Below are 20,918 nucleotides of genomic sequence, written 5' to 3' on the forward strand. Positions count from 1 at the left end.
GCTAAGCAGAGCAGGTTCATGTAGAAATCCAGTGGGACCTGGCAAAACAAACGCCATGGGATCCAAAGGACTTCCCCACTGCATTCAGCTCTCCAAAATCCAAGCCCTGTAGACAGCAACGGGAACAGTGACCCCTCATCTTAGTATATTGAAGAAGCTTTCTGTTAGGTCATTATTTCAGATAAGGGCTGCAGCTCTGTGGAACATTCCAGTTAACTCAGAGTCCTGATCCAGTGCCAGTTGCAGTCCCCAAAGTGCCAAATTTAGTCATTATGAGCCTAAACTTCAGGCATCTCAGAATCTACCCTGACCATGTACTTTCATGATTTTCTTTTTTTATTTTATCCAATTGAATATACTTTATCATGACTGTTTTCTTTTTTTTCTCAAGGAAAAATCTAGTTAAATTTTTTCTTAGGAATAGTGTGTTTTATAGCAAAGTACAAGTGAACATGATATTAACAACTATTGATTTTTTTTTTTTAGAATTTCAGCCATGATTTTGATTTCTTTAGTATTTCTCTATTTCTCTTTTTAAGGCCTGCTTCAGATTCTGAAAGTGATATTATCTTTGATAATGAGGATGAGAACAGCAAAAATCAGAATCAGGTAAATATATAACCAGCAGTTACAACATTTTATTCATCATGGAATGGATGTGTAAGAAAACTAACATCTGTTGTTATAAAGCTTGAGTAAAATAGTAAGGCCTTAATCGGATACGCAGATGTAGAAACGGCCTATTTTAAATCATGATCATTCATTTAAAATATACTCATATTTTTTATAGGTTTTTATCCTTCTACTTGTAGAAACAAGAAACAAAATGAGGCTTCATTTTGTGTGTGCAAAGAAAGCAGTTTCCAAAATAATGCTAGATTTTAAGTGGTTGGAGATGAGAATGGAATGAAAATTAACCAAGTGACTAAACAGTCTCATCATGAAGTTACCATAGAAAATCAATCTCACATCAACTCATCTCTGTTCCTTGTTTTCATACACCATCCCCTTGAACAGTGTTTTACCATGCTGTGTCATGAGCTTACCAGTGGTTCATGAAGTCAATTTTGCAGGCCACAGCTTTATCTGAAATGCTAAACATCTGAGTGAAGCATACTTAGAATAATGGTGAGCTTACCTGATGGAACTTGTCTCTCATGAGAATGTGTACTGAGCGTAATGAAAAAACTGTGGTTAAAAAAAAGTTGGAAAACCAGTCACTGCTCCGGGCTCCAGCCCCACTCGGCTCTGTGCCTCTCCCCATGTAGTTTGCAGAGCCCCTCTGTGCTGGCACCCGGAGCCCAGCGCGAGGCTTTCAGGCTGCCAGAGCTGTCGAAGCTTGCTGCAGAGAAGCGTTCTGCATCTGGGGATTGAATGTGGTGACTTTATTACCAGCAGTTACAGGGGTACATTCATAACAGATCTAGAAAAGTCTGCATGTAGGTTCTGCTAGCATAAGCAGTGAAACTGCAAAGAAGGTGTGAATGCATTTACTGATATGGGGTTTTTTGGTGTTTGCCTTATCAGTTACAATCACCTCATCTCCTTCCAGCTGAAATATATTAATTATAAATTTAATCAAAAATAATGTGAAGAATCTAAACTACTGCAAAGGCAAAATGTATGTTTGGTTTTAGTGTTAACTAGCATATTGTTATGGGAAATTGGCTTTGCTCAGTTAAGGGCAGCATCCTATGAGAACTCTGATTGATGGCTATGTGTCTCTAAGAGATGAGTAATTTTTATAAATCATCTCCAGAGAATACCAATGACTCAAGAGTAGAGCCTATTTATTTTCAAAAGAGGGCTTTTTCTCCCCCTTTGGTAACGGAAAAATGTTGGAAGATCCTTATTCAAAACACTAAATCACAAATACATGCTGCTGGTGCTTTTCCTGTACTTGAGGATAAAAGTACTAAATACACATATCAGTTGAAAGAATTGTTTTAAATAAATAACAAAAGACACTACATATAGGACAGAAAGCCAGCTGTCAGAGACAGACATCAGCTGTATGGAACAGCAGTACAGACGATCGGACTCCTAAGCACCTGTTGAGTGCTTCCTCTTCATCCCAGAGGTCACTGTGCATTGTGGTCACACTTAAACAGCCTCAGCTAAAGATGGTTACTAGTCATCTGCCTACAGGGAAAGCCAACCCCAAGGCTCTGCACTGCAGTGAAACTGAGGCCTATGGGATTAGCCTGGATACATGCTACCCTTCTGAGTAAGAAAGGCTGTCAATGCTAAGAAATCATGAACCCAGCAGGGAGCTTTCCAATGCATTGCACATCTCTGATACCTGCCTGCTCCTTGGCCATCATGGCTTCATGTAGCTGCAGAGCTGTGAAATCCACAGAGGACTCTGGGAACAGCAAATTAGCCTTGAAGTACTGCTCAGCGACCTCTCACTGGGGAGAGCTGATGGCCATGTCTGTGGGGAGTGGATACTTACTCGAGGGTGGTGAAATTTCACCTTTATTGGAACTCCTATGTGTTCCTGCTGGGTTAGGATGAAGACTGCAAGCAGAAGAATGGTGGCCGTGAAAGTGAGCTATCAGTAACAACTGAGGCTGTGCACTATCTGTATATCCAGGTAAGACCCTGTTGTGTGTATGGCTTGGTACATGTAACAACTCCCCTTCAAGCTGCTGGAACAAGACTGCACAAAAGAGGGAATGCTGGCTGTATTAGCTTTCTGTTACTTTAAAATTCCCAAAAGGAGCCTAAAATATTGAGGTTCATAGTTCAAAATCAAATGATACCCACCATTACATGGCATCTGGTAGAAGCTGCCAATAGTAGAGGTATAAAGGTGATCACCTTTATAAGGCAGCCAAGGAACACAAAGAGATGCCAGTCTGAACTCAGCTTAAGTAACCAACTCTCCTGGGATAACTGGCTTTTGCAGGCAGACCCCAGTACCCTAAAAACATCCCCAGGACCCCCCCTCCTAGCCACCATGATTTCATCAAGTCTTCACTCTTGTCCATCAACCTATAATTGTAATCCAAGAATCGTTAACATGAGACCTTGGGCTTTAAATGTCTGTACACTTTTGGGTGGCCAAGACCTGCTTCATGCATAATACTGGCATTTTCCAAAGGGAAACAGCCAGGGAGAATTACAGCAAGGAGATCCCTTTCCCCAGCCTTGAACTCCTACTCCTCACCCCCTCCCCACCAACCTTTCCAGAAGTGCTATAGAGCTGCTCCAGACCCCAGCTGTGTAAACTCACATCCTGGATCACCGGTCCCAGCTCTGTGAGCTGCAGCTTCCTCCGCATTCTGCAGCTCCATTTCCCCATCTATAAATTGACTAGTGGTGGCTGTCTCTAGACTTACGAAAGTAAATGAGGTCACGTGTGGAGTACATAGAACCACATTGGAGTTCTGTAAGTGCTGCATCGTGTGTGCAGAAACTTAACAAGCAGAATCAGGCTGTACCTAGAAGGTGTGATGTGCATACTTACCTACATGTGCAAAAGAAAAACCAACATGGCTGTAGGCTCTTCCAGGAACCTGTCGGAGACAGGAGCTGCAGGCACCCCAGTTCTAGTAAGGTATTACCTTGGCTTTAGGCTGCCCAGGCAGTTCATCCTATACAGTGGTGGATTCTGTCAACAGAGAGACAACTAGAGGTTAAAATAAAGGGCCTCCTCAAAGAGCCCATGTGAGGCCCCAGCTAAGACCTGGAGAATGAGTCAGAATTTGCTGGCATATTCTGAGCATGATAAAGTGCATAGTGCTGTTTAATTTGAAACAGTACATCATTCTTCTTAAGCAGTCTCAACTGTGGCACTGGTAGAAATGTGAACTAGCTGCCTAAGTCAAGTTCGCAGTGGTGTAAGATATAAATGATGTGTCAATATTTTCTGATTCATTGGTGCCCTCACAAAGAGGTGAAACAGAACCCATTCTGGAATGTGCTAATATTTACAACGTTTGCTGTAGACTTGAAGGTCATTTGTCTAATGGACAAATTAATCATCAGAATAATTAGCCCTTCCTGAAAATTTTGGTTTGGAACCAATCTTACAAAACAATAAATAAAATTTTACTGCAGTCTCAGTTTTTTCTCTTTAGAAAAAAATTTTTTCCCATTTTTAAAAAATGTTCTGACAGTCTCAGTTTTTTATGTTATTTGTGGTAAGGGGTTTAAATAAATCTGTTATTTTCATTTTAAAAAATTTTGTGTATTTCAAAAGCAGGATTACAGAGAGAAGGAGCAAGAGAGATCTTCCATCATCTGCTGGTTCACTCCCCACATGATCAGGCCAAATGCAGGAGATAGCAGCTTCATCCAAGTCTCCCATGTGGGTGGCAGACGCCCAAGTACTTGCACCATCCACTGCTTTTTTCAGGCCAGTAACAGGGAGCTAGATCAGAGAAACGGAGCAGCTGGGACGCAAACTGGTGCCCATATGATATGCCAGCATCACAGATGGCAGTTTAACTTTCTATGTTGTAAAACCAGCCCCAATAAATTATTTTTGTCATGAGCAATAATATAAAAAAAAATAGTTATGCTGGGTTACTAAAGTTACATACATTTATCCCTAATGTATTTTTAATATTATCGTATATTAGCATTATTATTAACAAATGTATATTGCCCTAAACACATATTTCAATACTGTTGGTTCCTTTTTTTTAGTATATGAAATTAAGTCTTTCCCAGAACTATTTAAAACTTGTGATATAAGTTTTTAAATTGATGATAATATTAATTGTAATCACCTTGTTTGGTGTAAGCGTTCTGCATAACCAGCTCCTGCCGGATTTGGTCTCATCCATAGATGGAGTACTGCGAAAAGAGCACTCTACGCGACACCATCGACCAGGGACTGTTCCGAGACACCACCAGACTCTGGAGGCTTTTCCGGGAGATCCTGGATGGGCTGGCTTATATCCATGAGAAAGTAAGCTCTGCAGCATTCCTATCTGAAAATTTGTATTCATGTAATTAATGACTGGAGAAGGAAGTCAGATACAGGAGTGGAGAGTAACCGAACTAGAAAACTCTGAATCAGTTGAGAAAGTCTATTTTTAAAGGAAATAGAACAAAATGTCCAATGACAAGAAACCAGGACAGCATATCAAGGTTCAGCAACAGCCTTGAGGGTTAGGACTGGAATCCACAAACTGTGGCCTGCAGGTCAAATTCAAACACTACCTGATTTTTTGTGGCCTGCCAGCTGAGAATGACTTTTTTGTTTGTTTGTTTGTTTGTTTGAGAATGGCTTTTGAGTAAGTGGAGGAAAGCAAGAGTGTCTTGGGCAGAAGAAATACCAGGAGAAAGGAATAACAGGAAGGAAGATGTGTCTGCATGACCAGATCAGAGAAATGTGATGGAGCAGTGGAGGGGCCTGGGATCCCCCAGGGAACCATTTGTCTTTGACATGATCAAGACCCATGACAGGTGGAGCTAGGAGACTGTTGGGGAGGAGCCATAGGAGAGCTGGGGGTTATTGAAGAGGCTGGTAGAAGCCCTAATCCAATTTTCATTTTTTAAAGATTGGCCTTTCAGATTCAGAAACAGGTGCACACTGTGTACTAGGTGTGGGAAACAATTGTTTCTTCACTCTCCCCACAGGGAATGATTCACCGGGATTTGAAGCCTGTCAACATATTTTTGGATTCTGATGACCATGTGAAAATAGGTGATTTTGGTTTGGCAACAGACCATCTAGCCTTTGCTGTGAGTATTTGGAAACTGGATGGTCCCTGAAAATGAGCCCAGGTGCTCTGGTAATCTTAACAGTGTTTGAACACCAGGCAGTGAGCTTACTGAGCATTGCTGTGTGAGCCTCAGGAGATTAAGCAAGGCTCAAGTTGGGGTATGCTGTAAATGATCCCAGGCTTTGAAATGGTAATTGTGTTCTGGTGCATGAATTCCACTTGAGGGACATTAAGTTAATGGTTTATGAACAACAGGTCAAAGGCATGCAATATTTTAAGAAATAATTCAATATTTGAGTCTGTATGCTGAACTGTATACTCACCTCTTGAAGTTCTTTTAGTTTAGCTATTGCGAAATGAGTCCCCAGATATAAGACACCCAGTGAACCAGTTCTAGACAACATAGAATTCAGAAGACGTCTGTTCTCCACATCGTGGAGTAGCTGCTTTGGTAACATACAAAGCTGATGAAGGTGAGGTGAGAGAAATCGTGACTGAAGAGAGGACAGGAAAACACTTGCATTCAGTTGTGAGGATCAAGAAAGGCTGTGTGTGAAGACGAAGGTGTTTCAGCTAGGCCTTGAAGGATGGGGAAAGAGTCCAGCAGGCCAGGATTGAGAAACGGGCAGGAGATTCCAGAGGAATCTCTGGAAGGGCAGAGAGAGGAAGGGCAGCATAAGCAGATGCCCTAGGGTGTGCGGGCATGGTTATTTGAAAGCCAGCATGTTACATGGTTTCCTAAAACTGGAAAGTGTGGGAGCATATGAGAGGAGGTTGGACACCTGTGTCAGAATCCCGGAAGCGAGAGTTCATGCGGCACCAAGGTCAGTGGGAAATGCAGATAATTCCAAGGTCAGACAGAAAGGAACCAGGACTTGGATTAGTGGCTAGAAGAGTAGGGGCTGGAATAGAAAATGGGTTTGAAAGAGTAAAGAGAGAGGAATTTGGAAAGTAGGAACAGTAAGGACATGGTCCCAGCCACATCAAGGGCAGGGTGTATCAAAGAATGCTGAGACCAATCCAGGGCCAAACATCAGGTGAGGACCCTGAGGTCCAGGTGAGATAACCTGATGGCTGGAAGGCTGTGGTATCTTGAGGCAAGTAAGAAAATGAGACCTGGAGCCCTGCAGACTACGCTGGACTCCCTGCTGCTGCCACAGCTTCAAGATGTAAGTTTGTGTAAGTTAGTTAATGGCTCAGCACCACCTCTGTAGAAAGTGCCCAGGGCCTACCTCAGAGTTGGCGTCAAAATAAACAGGGGAAGCTGAGGAACAGTGGCTGGCCTGGTGAATGTTGAGAGCAGTCATTGATGGTACTGCACATTAGGAAACCTAAGGAGGGAAGTCATGCCAGGAGGACTTAGGGTGGCACATGGCACAGTGCTGTCAGTAGATATGGTAAACAAGATGTAACCTGCTACATACAGCAGCAAGTGATGTTATGGCCCTGGGTCCAGCCTCCCTGACAGAGTAAACACTGACAGAGAGCAGCAGTACCAGGAGTGTGCTGAGAAGATGAATTTGCTGTGGTTGTTAATATCCTCTGCCTTTTCCTAGTGGGTGGGCTCTATCTGCCCTTGGCAGTATGAAAATGAACACGTCTCTGGAAGCTTTGGGGTATTCCTGTCCTAAAGCAAGACTTGCCTAATGAATTGCCCTTTTCCCCTTTGATTTTACTGTGCTTGCTATGAGCCTTGCACCAGTGAGCGAACTGAACCAAAAACTAATGTAGAATTCATAAATTTTTATAATTATTCTGTTTCCCATGTTTATTTTTTTCAGTCTTTCTTTAGCAATTAACAACTCATTCCTAGGGAATGATATAGCATTTTAACTCGGTGTTGGACTTAACTTGTACTTTTAGGCTGACAACAAGCAAGATGATCATTCTGACCATTTGATTAAATCCGACCCTTCGGGTAAGTGCGCTACAAAATCTCTTACCCTGAAACTTGTTTTTTGCTTGTAAAGATCTTATTCCAAAGCAAATTTTAATTATTAATTAAATTAACATTATGAAAATGCTTTTCATCCTTTTTGCTTTCTACCATATAAATTGTTCAAAACCCAAAGTCAGAACTTCAGCTGGAGGAGTAATTAGATCCCAGGGGCAGTCAGTTCTACTTGGTCTGACCCTGAGTAGGAATAGGAAGTTACCCTGTGACCTGGTCCATCTGGCACTGCCCTCCTCTGCAGCAGCCGAGACATCTGTGGTATGGACCTGAGTGTCAGCTAGACATGACTTACAGTTACCTGCTTGGTGCAGTGTGCACTCACTGCTTCTTCCTGGAAAGGGTGCAGGCAGCTGACAGATCATTCCTCAGCATTAAGAATCCCTTCTGTTAGTTCCACCTTATCTAGAAATTTCACTGTTGGAAAGCTTTCCTCTGTTCTCCTCCACACAGGTCACCTGACGGGCATGGTTGGCACTGCTCTGTATGTAAGCCCGGAAGTGCAAGGGAGCACCAAGTCTGCATACAACCAGGTATATGGCTTCCTCGGGCGGGGGGTGGGGAGGCAGAAGGCTCCACGGGTGAAGTAAGAGGATACCAAGACCACAGCTTCGGGGCCAACAATGTGGTACAGCATGTTATACCTCCACCTGCAGTGGCCCCCAGCCCCTAGGAAGCACCATCGTGGCTATTGGTGTGTTAGATTCCATGTTACCCAAGGGGTCCCACAGTGTTTGCCCTTCCTTCCATGCTAAGCTTATTGCCTTAGTATGCCAGCCTTCAGAGTCATCCACATGGTGATGACAGGATTAATTCCCTCCTCTCTCTTAAGGTTAAGTACTATTTTGTTGTATACACGCTGCTTGTACTTTATTCATTTTTCTGTTGATAGGTGCTGAGGCTGATTCCATGTCTTGGCTAGTAAGAAAAATGCTGCCATGACCATGGGCATGCAGATATCTCTTTGAGATAATGGTTTTCTTTCCTTTGGTTACACACAGAAGATTGCTGGATTGTGAGAGTCTCTGTTCATTTTTTGAGGCCTTGCCATACTTTTCCATAGTGGCTGTGCAAGTTTACATTCCTACTATCAGGGCACCAGAGTTCTCTTTATTACATTCTCATCACAATTTGTCATCTAAAACAGTCATCGTTACAGCGTGACAAGACAGCTCATAGTGGTTTGGAGTGTATTTCTCTGATTATGTAGAACATCTTTTTATTAGCTGTTGGCCATTTGAATATCTTCAGGAAAATAGCCATTCATGGGCCCGGTGTGGTAGCCTAGTGGCTTAACTTCTCGCCTTGCATGTGCTAGGATCCCATATGGTGCTAGTTCATATCCTAGGTGCTCCATTTCCCATCCAGCTCCCTGCTTGTGGCCTGAAAAAACAGTCGAAGATGGCCCAAGGTCTTGGGGCCCTGTACACATATGGGAGACCTGGGAGAAACTTTTGGTTCTTAGCTTTAGATCAGCTCATCTGTGACCATTGTGGCCACTTGGGGAGTAAACCAGCAGATGGAAGATCTCTCTGTCTCTCCTTACTGTAAATTTGGCTTTCCAATAAATAAAAATTCTTTAAAAAAAGAAAAGAAAAATTACCGTTCAGGTCCTTTGCCCAGTTTTGATTCTGTCAGTATTTTTGCTCTTGGGTTGTGTGAGCTCCTTACGCACTTGGGATATTAAGAGTTTGTCACACATGATTTCCAGCTAGGTTGCCGTTGAATTGTAAACGCTCTCTCAAGCTTTGCTAGGGTTATCCTTGCTCTCTCCCGCGTGCCGTTCTTTAATCTTCGCTGTAGAGCTTTGCCATCGATAGCTGGCCTTAGCAGAAGCTGCAGGTTTGAGTGTGTGTTTCACTTTCAGAATGATTCCTAACTGTGCAAAACAGAGCAAAGTCTTGTGACTGCTTTCAGTTGTCCTTGCATTTTTAACCATTGTTTCTTCAGCCAGCACTTATCTGTACCTGCGTATATAGCTAAGCTAGTTACAGTATTCAAGAGGAATATTGAGAGAAATCATGTCAAATATTCTGTCATCTTCTAAACCCAAGCTATTTCTTCTAGTTTTCCTACCATGATATTTTTAAACAGATCATCAAAATGTGTATAATGTGTCTTGTTTTGAACCTACATGAACTTTAGTCTAACAGTGATGTTATATAATTTTTTGATGTTATACTTTCATATCAAATATAATTATGATTCTCCCTAAATTTTTCTCCTCAGAAAGTGGATCTCTTCAGCCTGGGAATTATCTTCTTTGAGATGTCCTATCACCCCATGGTCACAGCCTCCGAACGGATCTTTGTCCTCAGCCAACTTAGAGATGTATGTATCAGAGATTTCTGGCCACTACTCTGCCTCTTACACCAAGATCAGGACATTTTTCTAAGAACTAAAAGATAAATTTATGGGGCTGGTATTGTAGCATACTAGATTAAATCACCAATTGCAGTGCTAACAAGCTAGCAATGTTTTTTGTTTGTTTGTTTGTTTATTTTTAAATTTATTTATTTTGGGGCCCAGCATGATAGCCTAGTTGTTAAATCCTTGCCTTGCAAGTGCTGGGATCCCCATATGGGCACCAGTTTGTATCCTAGGTGCTCCACTTCCCAGCCAGCTCCCTGCTTGTGGCCTGGGAAAGCAGTGGAGGATGGCCCAAGGCCTTGGGTTCCTGCACCCATGTGAGAGACCTGGAAGAAGCTCCTGGATCCTGGTTTTGAATCTGCTCAACTCTGGTGTTGTGGCCACCTGGGGAGTGAACCAGTGGATGAAAGTTCTTTCTCTCTGTCTCTCCTTCTCTCAGCATATCTGCCTTTCCAATAAAAAATAAAATAATTTTTTTAATTGGAAAGGCAGATCAAATTTATGAAAAAGAGAGATGGAGAAAGATCTTCTATCTGATGGTTTACTCCCCAAGTGACCACACGGTCAGAGCTGAGCAGACCCAAAACCAGGAGCTTCTTTTGGGTCTTCCACACGGGTGCAGAGTCCCAAGGCTTTGGGCCATCCTCCACTGCTTTCCCAGGCCACAAGCAGAGAGCTGGATGGGAAGTAGAGCACCCAAGACACAAACCAGTGCCTATATGGGATCCTGGCACTTGCATGGTGAGAATTTAGCTATTGAGCCATCATGCCAGGCCCAGGTTGACAATTTTTATCAGAGTCTTGGCTCCTCTGCTTCTGGTCCAGATCTCTACTAATATACTTGGAAACCAAGAGGCAAAGCAAGTCCTTGGGCTCCTCCCACCTGTGTGAGGGACCAGGATGAAATTCCTGGCTCCAGACTTTGGTGTGACCCAGACCTGGCTGTTACAGCCATTTGGAAAATGAGCCTGTTAGATTTCTCTGTCTCTCTTCTACTGTGTCATTCTGCCTTCCAAACAAACAATAAAATAAAACTTTTTTAAGAATACAAATTTATTTTATAAAAAAAAATTTTTGTGTAGAACCTGTAAGGGGATCTTCAGGAAGTTCATGGAAAAGCTGTATTATGAAAAAACTACAAGTGGATTTCAAATTTTTTGCATGTAATAAATTTATTTTTTAATTTCATTTTTCCATGAAATTTCCAAAGTACCCTCATATGGAAGAGGCTGTAGTTTCAGTAATTTATTTGCTAAGCCTTTCCAGAGTAACCAGTATTCCTATTTGCTGAGAAATATTTTTTGTAAAAAGGAATGGACCTGATGCAGTAATGCCTAAGGAAAAGTTTAGATGAGATAAAAAAAATTATCAGCCACTTGAATTTTTCTTCCAGTGAAATTTCCATTTGCGTTTTGGAATTAAGCATTGACTTCATTATTATCTTAGCTAAAAGGCACTAATCTTAAAATGGGCAGGGTCAAAAGTGTCCATTAAAAATGGCATTAAATTCATCCTAGGTGGCCAGGTGCTTGGGCCCTTGCCACCTAATCAGAAGATCCCGGGGGAGATTCCTAGTTCTGGTTTTGACCTGGACTGGCTCTGGCTGCTGTAGGTGTTCAAGGAATGAACCAAGGAGTGTAAGATTGTGTGTGTGTGTGTGTGTGTGTGTGTGTGTGTGTGTGTGTGTGTGTGTGTGTGTTGCTCTCCCTTTCAAGCTGATTTTAATGAATATAAACATTTTTTAAAGTGACATCAAAGTGTAAGGTTTGCATGAGAGTGATTTAAATGAGCATGAGGTCTGGTGTGCTGCTTGTTCCCTACTGAGCAGAGCAGGAGTACTGATGAAATTAGTCACAGACACTGTAGCTGAGAAGAATCCTCTAGAGACCTTGGAAGACTGTTGAGTTTATTTCCTGCCGTGCCAACACAGTAGCGACAGCTGTGTGCCTAAGTGAAGGAGTAGGATGATGGCCAGCGACTTGCCATGATTGGAATGCTCTCAGATAATTATGTCCTTGATGAAGTGCTAAAATTCATGTTTGTCCCCTCAAGTCAATAATATCTACGTAGCTAAGTTGATGTTGTTTTCAAGATCCTATTTACCAGAAAAGAGGTTTTAGTGTTAAACATCTTCCTTTTACTCTAGTGGGGGAGAGGGGATTCATTGGTATTTTTTAACCTCTTTTCATCTATGTGTTTAATGAAACTACTTTGTCTTTCTTGGAAACCATTAGATTCTTTTAAATCTTGGTCCTGAAATAAGGTGCTTCTATGACCTAGGTTGTCATTTGAGTGACATTTTAGTAAAATTGTATATCTAGGGATGTGACACAGCAGGTTTAACTCCACTTGTAATACCTGTGCCTGAATATTGGAGTAGCTGGGGTCAAGTCCTGCCACACTCCCAATCCAGCTTGCTGCTAATGCCTGCTGGAGGAGCCCACAGATGGTGTGCAAAGCACTTGGGTTCCTCCCAGGCAGGCATGTGAGGGACCTGGGCTGAGCTCTTGGTTCCTGGCCTGAATCTGTCTCAGACCCAGCTGTTGTGGGCAACTGGAAAGTGAGCCAGCAAATGGAAAGTGTCTCTTCTCATCTCCTTTCTCTCTTCCCTCTCTGTCTTTCAAATAAATAGAAAAAAAAAAAAACCTTAAAAAATGTACTTCTGTATTTGTTAAAATGAACATGCAGCTTAAAAAAAACAGTCACATTTTTCCTTGCTAGCTGTTTTCCATTACCATGTTTGATTTTCTTACGGGTTGTGAATTAATACTTTCACTGGGGCAGTCTGCCAAGCACTTGCTGATTTGGATGCAATATTCTTTCAGCCCACTTCGCCTAAATTTCCGGAAGACTTTGATGATGGAGAGCATGCAAAGCAGGTAATGTTCTGATGCTTTAATTACTGGGTTTTCAGTCTTGAGTTTTAATTACTGTTTTTCTTCTTTTTTTCAATTAGCAGTTTTCTGCCATTTACTTCTCTTGTGTCCTGGAAACAAAAGCCCTTAATATATTAGTAGGCTTGAAATACACCATACAAATGCCAATGGCTGATAGAGAAAATTAACAAACTTTGGAGTTCTATTGTGCTTTGTGAATTATTATTGGAAATCTTGTCTAAGCTGGTACGCGAGGAAAAGAAAAGAATGGTGTTCACAGGTCATTATTTCAGATGAGACATGGGACTTATCGGAAAAATACATGATTTACAAGTATAATTTTGTTGATCTTTGTGTTGAAGTAGCTGAGGCTGAGGGAGAAGTTGTGCCTCTTTCAGACAATGTAGTCTCTACTGTACTCCATAAATACCTCATCTGTGGGCTTGTGTATGTAACACATGTCTCAGGCTGCCTTTGGCATCCATCTGATGGCCTTTCTTCTTGGTTCTGCCAGATTGTCTTGGTGAAGCCTGCAAAAATGAATACTCCTGTCATAAGAAATTGTGTTCCTTAAACTGACTTTTACAGACAGTGATAATAAAGACAAAAACCCCTCATTTAAGTTACTAACACTGAGAACAGAAGCATGGATGTTGTATTAATGTGTTACTTCTTGCTTATTGGGTATTTCTCTGCATAAACACTTAACCTTCCTAAGCTCCAATTTTCTTCACCACTGAAATTAAGAGAATTAAGTACCCTTTGTTTACATCCATACTAAGGTTCTGTGATTTGGTGTTGAACATGACGTTTCTGTGTGGTTCTGTGGACTTATGCTGCCTTATCTAGGGGATTAGTGAACCCTGAGAAAATACTTAAGTCATGTTTCGGCATCTTTTGTTAGCTATCATTGTCTATTTGGACTGAGTCATTTTCTTTGTTTCTGGGTACCATAATGAAGTGTTCATTTCATAGCTTAGTCTCAGTTAGTGTCTCCTCATGTGGATAGCCACAGTGGCCCTGGAACTTGATGAAACTGCAAGCTCAAGTGAGAACCAACCTCCTGTCATCAGATAACTGCCAAGTGCTCTTGAACATCTAAGTTTGGGTTAAATAAAATTGTAACCAAAACAACAACAACGAAACCACAATCACTGCCTCCTCCTCACTTCATGATCAGTACCTTTTTTTTTTTTCTAGAAAAGGAGCAACACAGAAAATGCTGGTAGACTGTGTGTAATATACTTTTTGCTACATAAAGAGGTTTAACAGTATACTGGGGTCTTTTATCCTCAATAGGGCATTTTTGGTTTTGCTAATTTAATATAATTTTCCTAAAATTTGTCTCAGGTCAGTTCCCCTCCCACTTTTTTGAAATATAAACTCTTACATTATACAAACTGTAATTACCTGTGTTTCAATCCCAGCCTAAAACAGAAGAGAGAAGTTGGATATGAGACAGGAGGTGATCATTTTAAACACATGTAATTGGCGCTTTTCTGATCCAAAGTATTGCTCTAACTCCTTATAAATCTTTATTATAAACAAGGTGATTAAGAATAGTTAAGGAACCTTTCAAAGGTTTAGAATGCCCTGCAATGGTTCCCTGCCTAAATGAGTTCATGGCTGTAAAGATGAAACAAATGAGTTGCATACATCAGAATTCCTGAGAATCTAATCGTGCAATGGTAAAAATAATTAAAAGAAAAGTAAAGACATGTTTTAATTGCCTTAAGGATTCTAGCACTGTCACTTCCAGTAAAGGCTATTTGTTTGAAATATTTGCATAGGTCTCAAAAGCTATTTGCATATTTTCTGTATAGTACTTTGTGAGTGAGTTCTATGCAGTTGTTGAGATATGCAGTTGTTGTGACAGTGAAACATAAAAAGAGCTGCTTCCCCTGTTAAGAAGTATTCATATCACATTGCTGTGCAGCTCTGGCCAAAACAAAATAGAGGTGGGGAGTAGAGGGAGGAAATAATGACATACTCAGAGATTTCAAAAATCCCCATTGAAATGCCCCCTCTGAGGGCAGGAACTGCGATGTACCGTCTTAGACCTGATCTCCCCACCTTCCTTGTCAGAATTCCTGTGCATTCTCTGTCTCATCGACAGCGTGCCTGGCTTTCATTACAGAAATCTGTCATCTCCTGGCTGTTGAACCATGATCCAGCCAAGCGGCCCACAGCCATGGAGCTGCTCAAGAGCGAGCTGCTGCCTCCACCCCAGATGGAAGAGTCAGAGCTGCACGAAGTGCTGCATCACACGCTGGCCAACGTGGACGGGAAGGCCTACCGCACCATGATGGCCCAGATCTTCTCCCAGCGCATCTCCCCCGCCATCGACTACACCTACGACAGTGACATCCTCAAGGTGGGCTCGGGCCACACTTCCCAGAGAGAGCTGAACCCAGGCCACTGGGGAGTTAAGTCAGCTCCTTATTTCTCAGGGATTCTCTTAGTGGCTCCATTGTAAATCCCTGATCTGAGATCTGGGCAACCCCTAAAAGCACACAAGAGATACGTACCAGCAGCCATATCCTGGGCAGGAGTGCCATACTTTTAATCACTTCTTGTAGTTCTTGGTCCATCCCATTCTGTACCCACACAGCAATGTGCTTAGAGCCAAGTCCCTGGCTCAGCTGCTCAGAATGACCAACATCCAGCTAGCTCAGATCCAGCAGTGGAATAGCCCCCAGTGCCAACTGCACGGCTAGATCCTCTGGCAACTCTCTTACATGCACATGCCAGGGCCCTGTAGCTAGTGGCTTAGAATCTCCAGAGAGGAAACACTTCCAAAATCTCAAGTTTCTGAGGTGCAGCCAAGTTGTCAGTTTGGGGAGCCATGTTCATTCTATAAAAAGAGAGAGAGAGAAGAGAAAAGAGGGGGAAAAAAGAGAAGTCTGAATCAAAACAACAAAATCTTAAAATTTGACAAAGTTGGGTAGTTTTTGCTCTATTGCCTGTGTGTTTCCATATGCTTAGAATATGAGTCTAAAATATAGTAGAGGAAATAGTGGCAAAAGCTGTGGAAGACCAGTAGAGATGTTAAGGACCAAACTAATATTGCTGGCTGGCAATATTAGAAAGATGTTTGAAAGTGCATAGGTAACTTTCATTTTTGTTCTCTGCTGTTTTTAAATGTTCTATGATGACATGGTACTACTCTTGACGAAGTGTATACATACCACCTGACTGCCAGCAGGAGCTATAGGAGGGACCCTGGTGCCTCACTCTGTCCCCGCAAGTCTCTGAAGGGGAAGGGAGACGCCGTATATTTGTTAACTCTTGAAAAGGAACATGCGAGTGCCGTTAAGAGCCAGGGCTTTGCAGCCAGGTGGCCTCCCTTTGCTGGAAAGGTTAGCTCATGCAGTCTGCAGCAGTACATACCACAGGGCGTGCAGACTGCCCTGAATACGATCAGAGGGAGAATTTCTTATGGAGTCACCATTGTGCTGAACCATGAAAATGAGCAAGCAGGTGCAAACTGCAAGCCACGGATAAATGTGTTAGGGGCTATCTCTCATTAGCCCTTAATGATGACATGTCAATTGGTCCTATTTTAGGGTAACTTCTCCATCCGCACAGCCAAGATCCAGCAACATGTATGTGAGACCATCATCCGCATCTTTAAAAGACATGGTATGTTCTTTTTAGAAATCAGGTCTCTTCCCTTTGAGCTGTTTTCATCTTTAGGAAAATAAAGGACTTGGGTACAACCCTACTTTAACATGCATCCCAGGCAGTTGACATCATGTGAAATTTCAACTTATTTTGATGGCTTATCTTGTTGAAAAGAAACTGATATGGATCATTACAACTTTGCCACTAACATTGACAAAGTCCTAGAAGAGCTATCCATTGTAAATTTAGAGCTTTAGAGCAAAACTGCTCCTGATTTTAACCTTCCCCACAGCAGATGGCTTATCTCACTTTGCATTGCCGCCTAGGAAGATGTGCTTAGTTATTTTTTCTGATTTGGCGCAGGAGCTGTCCAGTTGTGCACCCCACTGCTGCTCCCCAGAAACAGGCAAATATATGAGCACAATGAAGCTGCCTTATTCATGGACCACAGCGGGATGCTGGTGATGCTGCCCTACGACCTACGGGTGAGCTGGGGACACTCTACTACCAGTCAAAGGCTTTAGGCTTGTGATCTCTCACCTTCTGGAAATGTATCATTAAAGGAATTACCAAGGTAAAAGCATTGTTGGGATTTAGTAAGTGCATCAATCCTCCTTGATAGTACTACAAATGTTTTTGGCTCAAGAAATAAGAACCCTGCATTACAGGTGCCAAATGTGCACCTCATGTTGCGTTCCACCAAGTGACCAAAGCAAGTTAACCTGGACAGCTCAAACAAATCAACTTAATGGAGTTTACAGATTGAGATTGATTTGTTCTTTTTTATTTCCTGGCTAGATATTCAGTAACGTCTAATACATTAGCCTCTAAAACAAGTAAATTCTTTTTATAAAGAGATTTATTTATATGGCATAGTTACAGAGAGAGTGAGAGATCTATCTGGTGGTTCACTCCCCAGGTGGCCACAATGGCCAGTGTCAGCCCTGAACCAGGCTGAAGCCGGAAGCTGGGAGCTTGTGTGTAATTCTCACATTCAAGTAAAATAAATAAATCCTAAAAAAAAAAAAAAAAGATAAGGGGGTAAATTTGTAGTAGGACATATTTCAATAAAGCTATTAAAAGAGAGGAGTGTGGTAGCTGGCACTTCTTGACATTTACCTTTACAACTTTTTTTTTAGGTCCCTTTTGCAAGATATGTGGCAAGAAATAACATACTGAATTTAAAACGGTAAGAATCAGCAGAGAGCTTCATTTACTGGTAGACACAAGAAAGGAACCAAGGAAGGATGTTCATCTCCCATGATCCTTACACATTGAAGGATTCTGGGTTCAAAATACTGAGTTTAGAGTGTGGTCCAAAAACCTAGCCACAGTACCCTCTTTGTAAAGTGGATGGGGTCTGCTGGCCTTATCAGCCAGGAGATGGCTGTGATGTCCCTGAAGCCTCTCCTGTACCTTCCACGTGTGCCACGGCAGCATCACGAATTATTGTCCCAAAGGATTGCTTAAAAAAAAAAAAAATCTGGCTGTTCTTGCTCTTAAAATTGAATGGCTTCTTAAAACTGAACAGGAAGGACAAACAGCCAAGGGTCTGTGTGTGAAAACTGCGCACACAGGTAACAGAGCAAGCAGAAGCTGTTTGCAGGGTGGGGGGAAAGAAAGAAACCCAGCAGGACTGCTGACGGCAGAGGAGCTCCAGGCACGTGGCCCTGGGTGAAGAATCTCTATGATTCCAATGCCACAGGGGTCAGCCACTTTAAAGCTACTTTCTTCAAATAAAATCCAGGCTGTTTACATGCTTTTGCTGTGGCTTAAGCGAACCATTGACAGTCATTGTCGAAGCTGCAGGTATCCCTGTGTAAAACAAAACAAAACAAAAATCACCTAAGGTAAAATTATTTGTTGAGTATAATTTCACCACTTCTCCTGTTTCAGATATTAAGAAACAAAACAAAAACCTGTGTCCCATAGTTTAATAGCGGCAAACTTGGATCACAGGACAAGATCAGTCTGGGGCAGATCTGTCTCTAAGCTTTCTTGATCATACCATGGATTGATCTTTTTATATTCATTTCTTTTATCTTAACATTTCCTCATACAAATTGATTTCCAGTAACCTTAGAAATCTGCATTTCTCTCTGCAGATATTGCATAGAACGTGTATTCAGACCTCGCAAGTTAGATCGATTTCATCCCAAAGAACTTCTAGAATGTGCATTTGACATCGTCACTTCCACCACCAACAGCTCCCTGCCCACTGCTGAAATCATCTATACCATCTATGAAATCATCCAGGAGTTTCCAGCCCTTCAGGTTCCTTTCCCTGCTAGGGGGTCCCTCTCCAGGTGTGGCAGACAGGATCATGCCTACGACCTGCTCCTCGGGTCATGCTGGCCACAAGTCCAGTTCCTACTCCCTTAACTGGAAAGCATTTGACCCTGTGGCTTGGGACCTCACTATTGGCTTCTACTTCTCCCTTCATGAACAGACTTTGTTTGGAGGGACAACGTGCTGTTTCTGTGTCAGTGTTTCCCAAATTTGCAAGAAATCAGGCTAACATTTCTAGGATGCTGTGGCTTGTTCACATGTTGTACAAAATCCTTGGGGTTCACCATCCCATATATGCAGTCTCCTCAACTGCCCACCTTCCCTGTTCTCCAGGCTTGCTTGCTCCCTTGGCAGTGCTCCCCAAGCCTTGCCCTAACCTTTGTGGTCCTCCTGCCACCATCAGTCAGAACTCATCAATGAAGCCTGGCTGCTCCCGCTCTGATCGGCCAACTGCCTTTTCTCCCTGCCTCTCTCAGCTCTTGATCTGAGATAGCTACATAGCACCTGTGGTTGTGCCAGTTGTTCTTGCCAGACACACAGTGTGCCGCTTCAGGGCAAAGCCCAGAACCTACCTGTCCCTGTTCCCCACTGTAGCCAGCTCAGCCCCAGCTCACTGCTCCGCAGGTGCTTGTTAGCTAACTCAGGCAGACAGGAAACAGTGACTATTCCACCAGCCTGTGCTTATAAATTGGTAACTTCTGAACCAGGTCCTTCCCAACTTGAATATTCTATGTGAGCATGCTCAGGCTCCTTGACACAGTTAAAGATTAGCCTGAGGATTTGAAATACAAATAATAAAGCAGTAATTACATTATACTCCTTAGCTGCAACCCTATATGAAGCATAGGTGTGAAAAACAAATAGGTGTGGTAAATTGTTAAGAGCATGTGCCTATATTACTTTTTAAGGAAAACAGAAACTTTTTTTTTGTCTATACCCTAGGAAAGAAACTACAGTATTTACTTGAATCATACCATGCTGCTGAAAGCAATACTGTTACACTGTGGAATCCCAGAAGATAAACTCAGTCAAGTCTATGTTATTCTATATGATGCTGTGGTAAGCACCTAAGTACTTTGACTTGATAAGTGTTTCTGATTATTTCCTCATTGTTGCAACCATAAACTGAACTGGGAATTCTATCTCTTTCTTTACTTTCTTTACTTACTGTAAGGGAAAAGAACCAATTGGCTCTAATCGTATCAGTAGTTAAGGAGTTTTGGTTGAACCTACTTCTTCATTAACCCCCCACCGTCCCCCTGTACTACTTGTCACCTCCAGGGTGTGTTAAAGATTACTTCTGATTTTTTTTTTGTAAGATGTTTTTGCTTTTATTTGAAATGCAAATTTTTACAGAGGGGAGTCTTCCCATCTGCTGGTTCACTTTCCAAATGGCCACAACAGCCAGAGCAGAATCAATCCAAAGCCAGGAGCCAGGGGCCAAGAGCTTCCTCCAGATCTCCCATGTGGGTGTGCAGGGTCCCAAGGCTTTGGACCATCCTCTACTGCTTTTTAAGGCCACGAGCAGGGAGCTGGATGGAAGGTGGAACATTCAGGACGTGAACCAGCACCTACTCGGGATGCCAGCACTTGCAGGGAAATTTACAGAGATAAGGAGAGAGACAAACAGACAGACACTGATTTTCCATCTTCTGGTTCACTCGCCAAATGGCTGCAAGGCCACAGCTAAGCTGATATGAAGCCAGGAGCCAGGAGCTTCTTTTGGGTCTCCACACGGCTGCAGGAGCCCAAGGACTTGAGCCATCCTCTGCTGCTTTCCCCTGCCATAAGCTGGGCTGGGGAATGGAGGAGGAGCTGGCTGAGAAATGGAGGAATTGTGACGGGATACTGGTATTGCAGGCAAAGGATTAGCTTGCTATACCACCATACTGGCCCCAACTTCTGATTTTAAAATATCAAATCACCGGCCAGTGCAATAGTTCAGTTGCTAACTCCTTGCCTTACAAGTGCCAGGATCTCATATGGGTGCCAGTTCGTGTCCCAGCTGTTCCACTTCCCATCCAGCTCCCTGCTTGTGGCCTGGGAAACCAAAGCCTTGGGACCCTGCACCCATGAGGGAAACCTGGAGGAAGAACTTCTTGGCTCCTGGCTTTGGATTGGCTCAGC

At 42.6% G+C, this 20,918-nt stretch overlaps 1 protein-coding gene across 5 annotated transcripts in view; it reads left to right on the forward strand.

Annotated features, from left to right (window-relative positions):
- EIF2AK4 (eukaryotic translation initiation factor 2 alpha kinase 4) overlaps positions 1 to 20,918 on the forward strand; it is a 96,911-nt gene that overhangs the window by 53,420 nt on the left and 22,573 nt on the right. For all 5 annotated transcript variants that reach the window (XR_005882644.1, XM_040969965.1, XM_040969966.1 and 2 more), the window contains 14 exons: positions 540 to 609; positions 2,513 to 2,596; positions 4,799 to 4,921; positions 5,596 to 5,700; positions 7,545 to 7,599; positions 8,086 to 8,165; positions 9,862 to 9,963; positions 12,828 to 12,881; positions 15,016 to 15,252; positions 16,445 to 16,520; positions 16,866 to 16,987; positions 17,642 to 17,691; positions 18,608 to 18,776; positions 19,734 to 19,850. Coding sequence is in view for 4 of the 5 variants with exons in the window: in XM_040969965.1 (XP_040825899.1) it covers positions 540 to 609; positions 2,513 to 2,596; positions 4,799 to 4,921; positions 5,596 to 5,700; positions 7,545 to 7,599; positions 8,086 to 8,165; positions 9,862 to 9,963; positions 12,828 to 12,881; positions 15,016 to 15,252; positions 16,445 to 16,520; positions 16,866 to 16,987; positions 17,642 to 17,691; positions 18,608 to 18,776; positions 19,734 to 19,850 (1,444 nt within the window). In the remaining variant the exon portion in view is untranslated. The remainder of the gene's footprint in view (positions 1 to 539; positions 610 to 2,512; positions 2,597 to 4,798; positions 4,922 to 5,595; positions 5,701 to 7,544; positions 7,600 to 8,085; positions 8,166 to 9,861; positions 9,964 to 12,827; positions 12,882 to 15,015; positions 15,253 to 16,444; positions 16,521 to 16,865; positions 16,988 to 17,641; positions 17,692 to 18,607; positions 18,777 to 19,733; positions 19,851 to 20,918) is intronic.

Source organism: Ochotona curzoniae, unplaced genomic scaffold (assembly GCF_017591425.1).
Source record: "Ochotona curzoniae isolate NIBS_2020 unplaced genomic scaffold, NIBS_Ocur_1.0 scaffold_4701, whole genome shotgun sequence".
NCBI lineage: Eukaryota > Metazoa > Chordata > Mammalia > Lagomorpha > Ochotonidae > Ochotona > Ochotona curzoniae.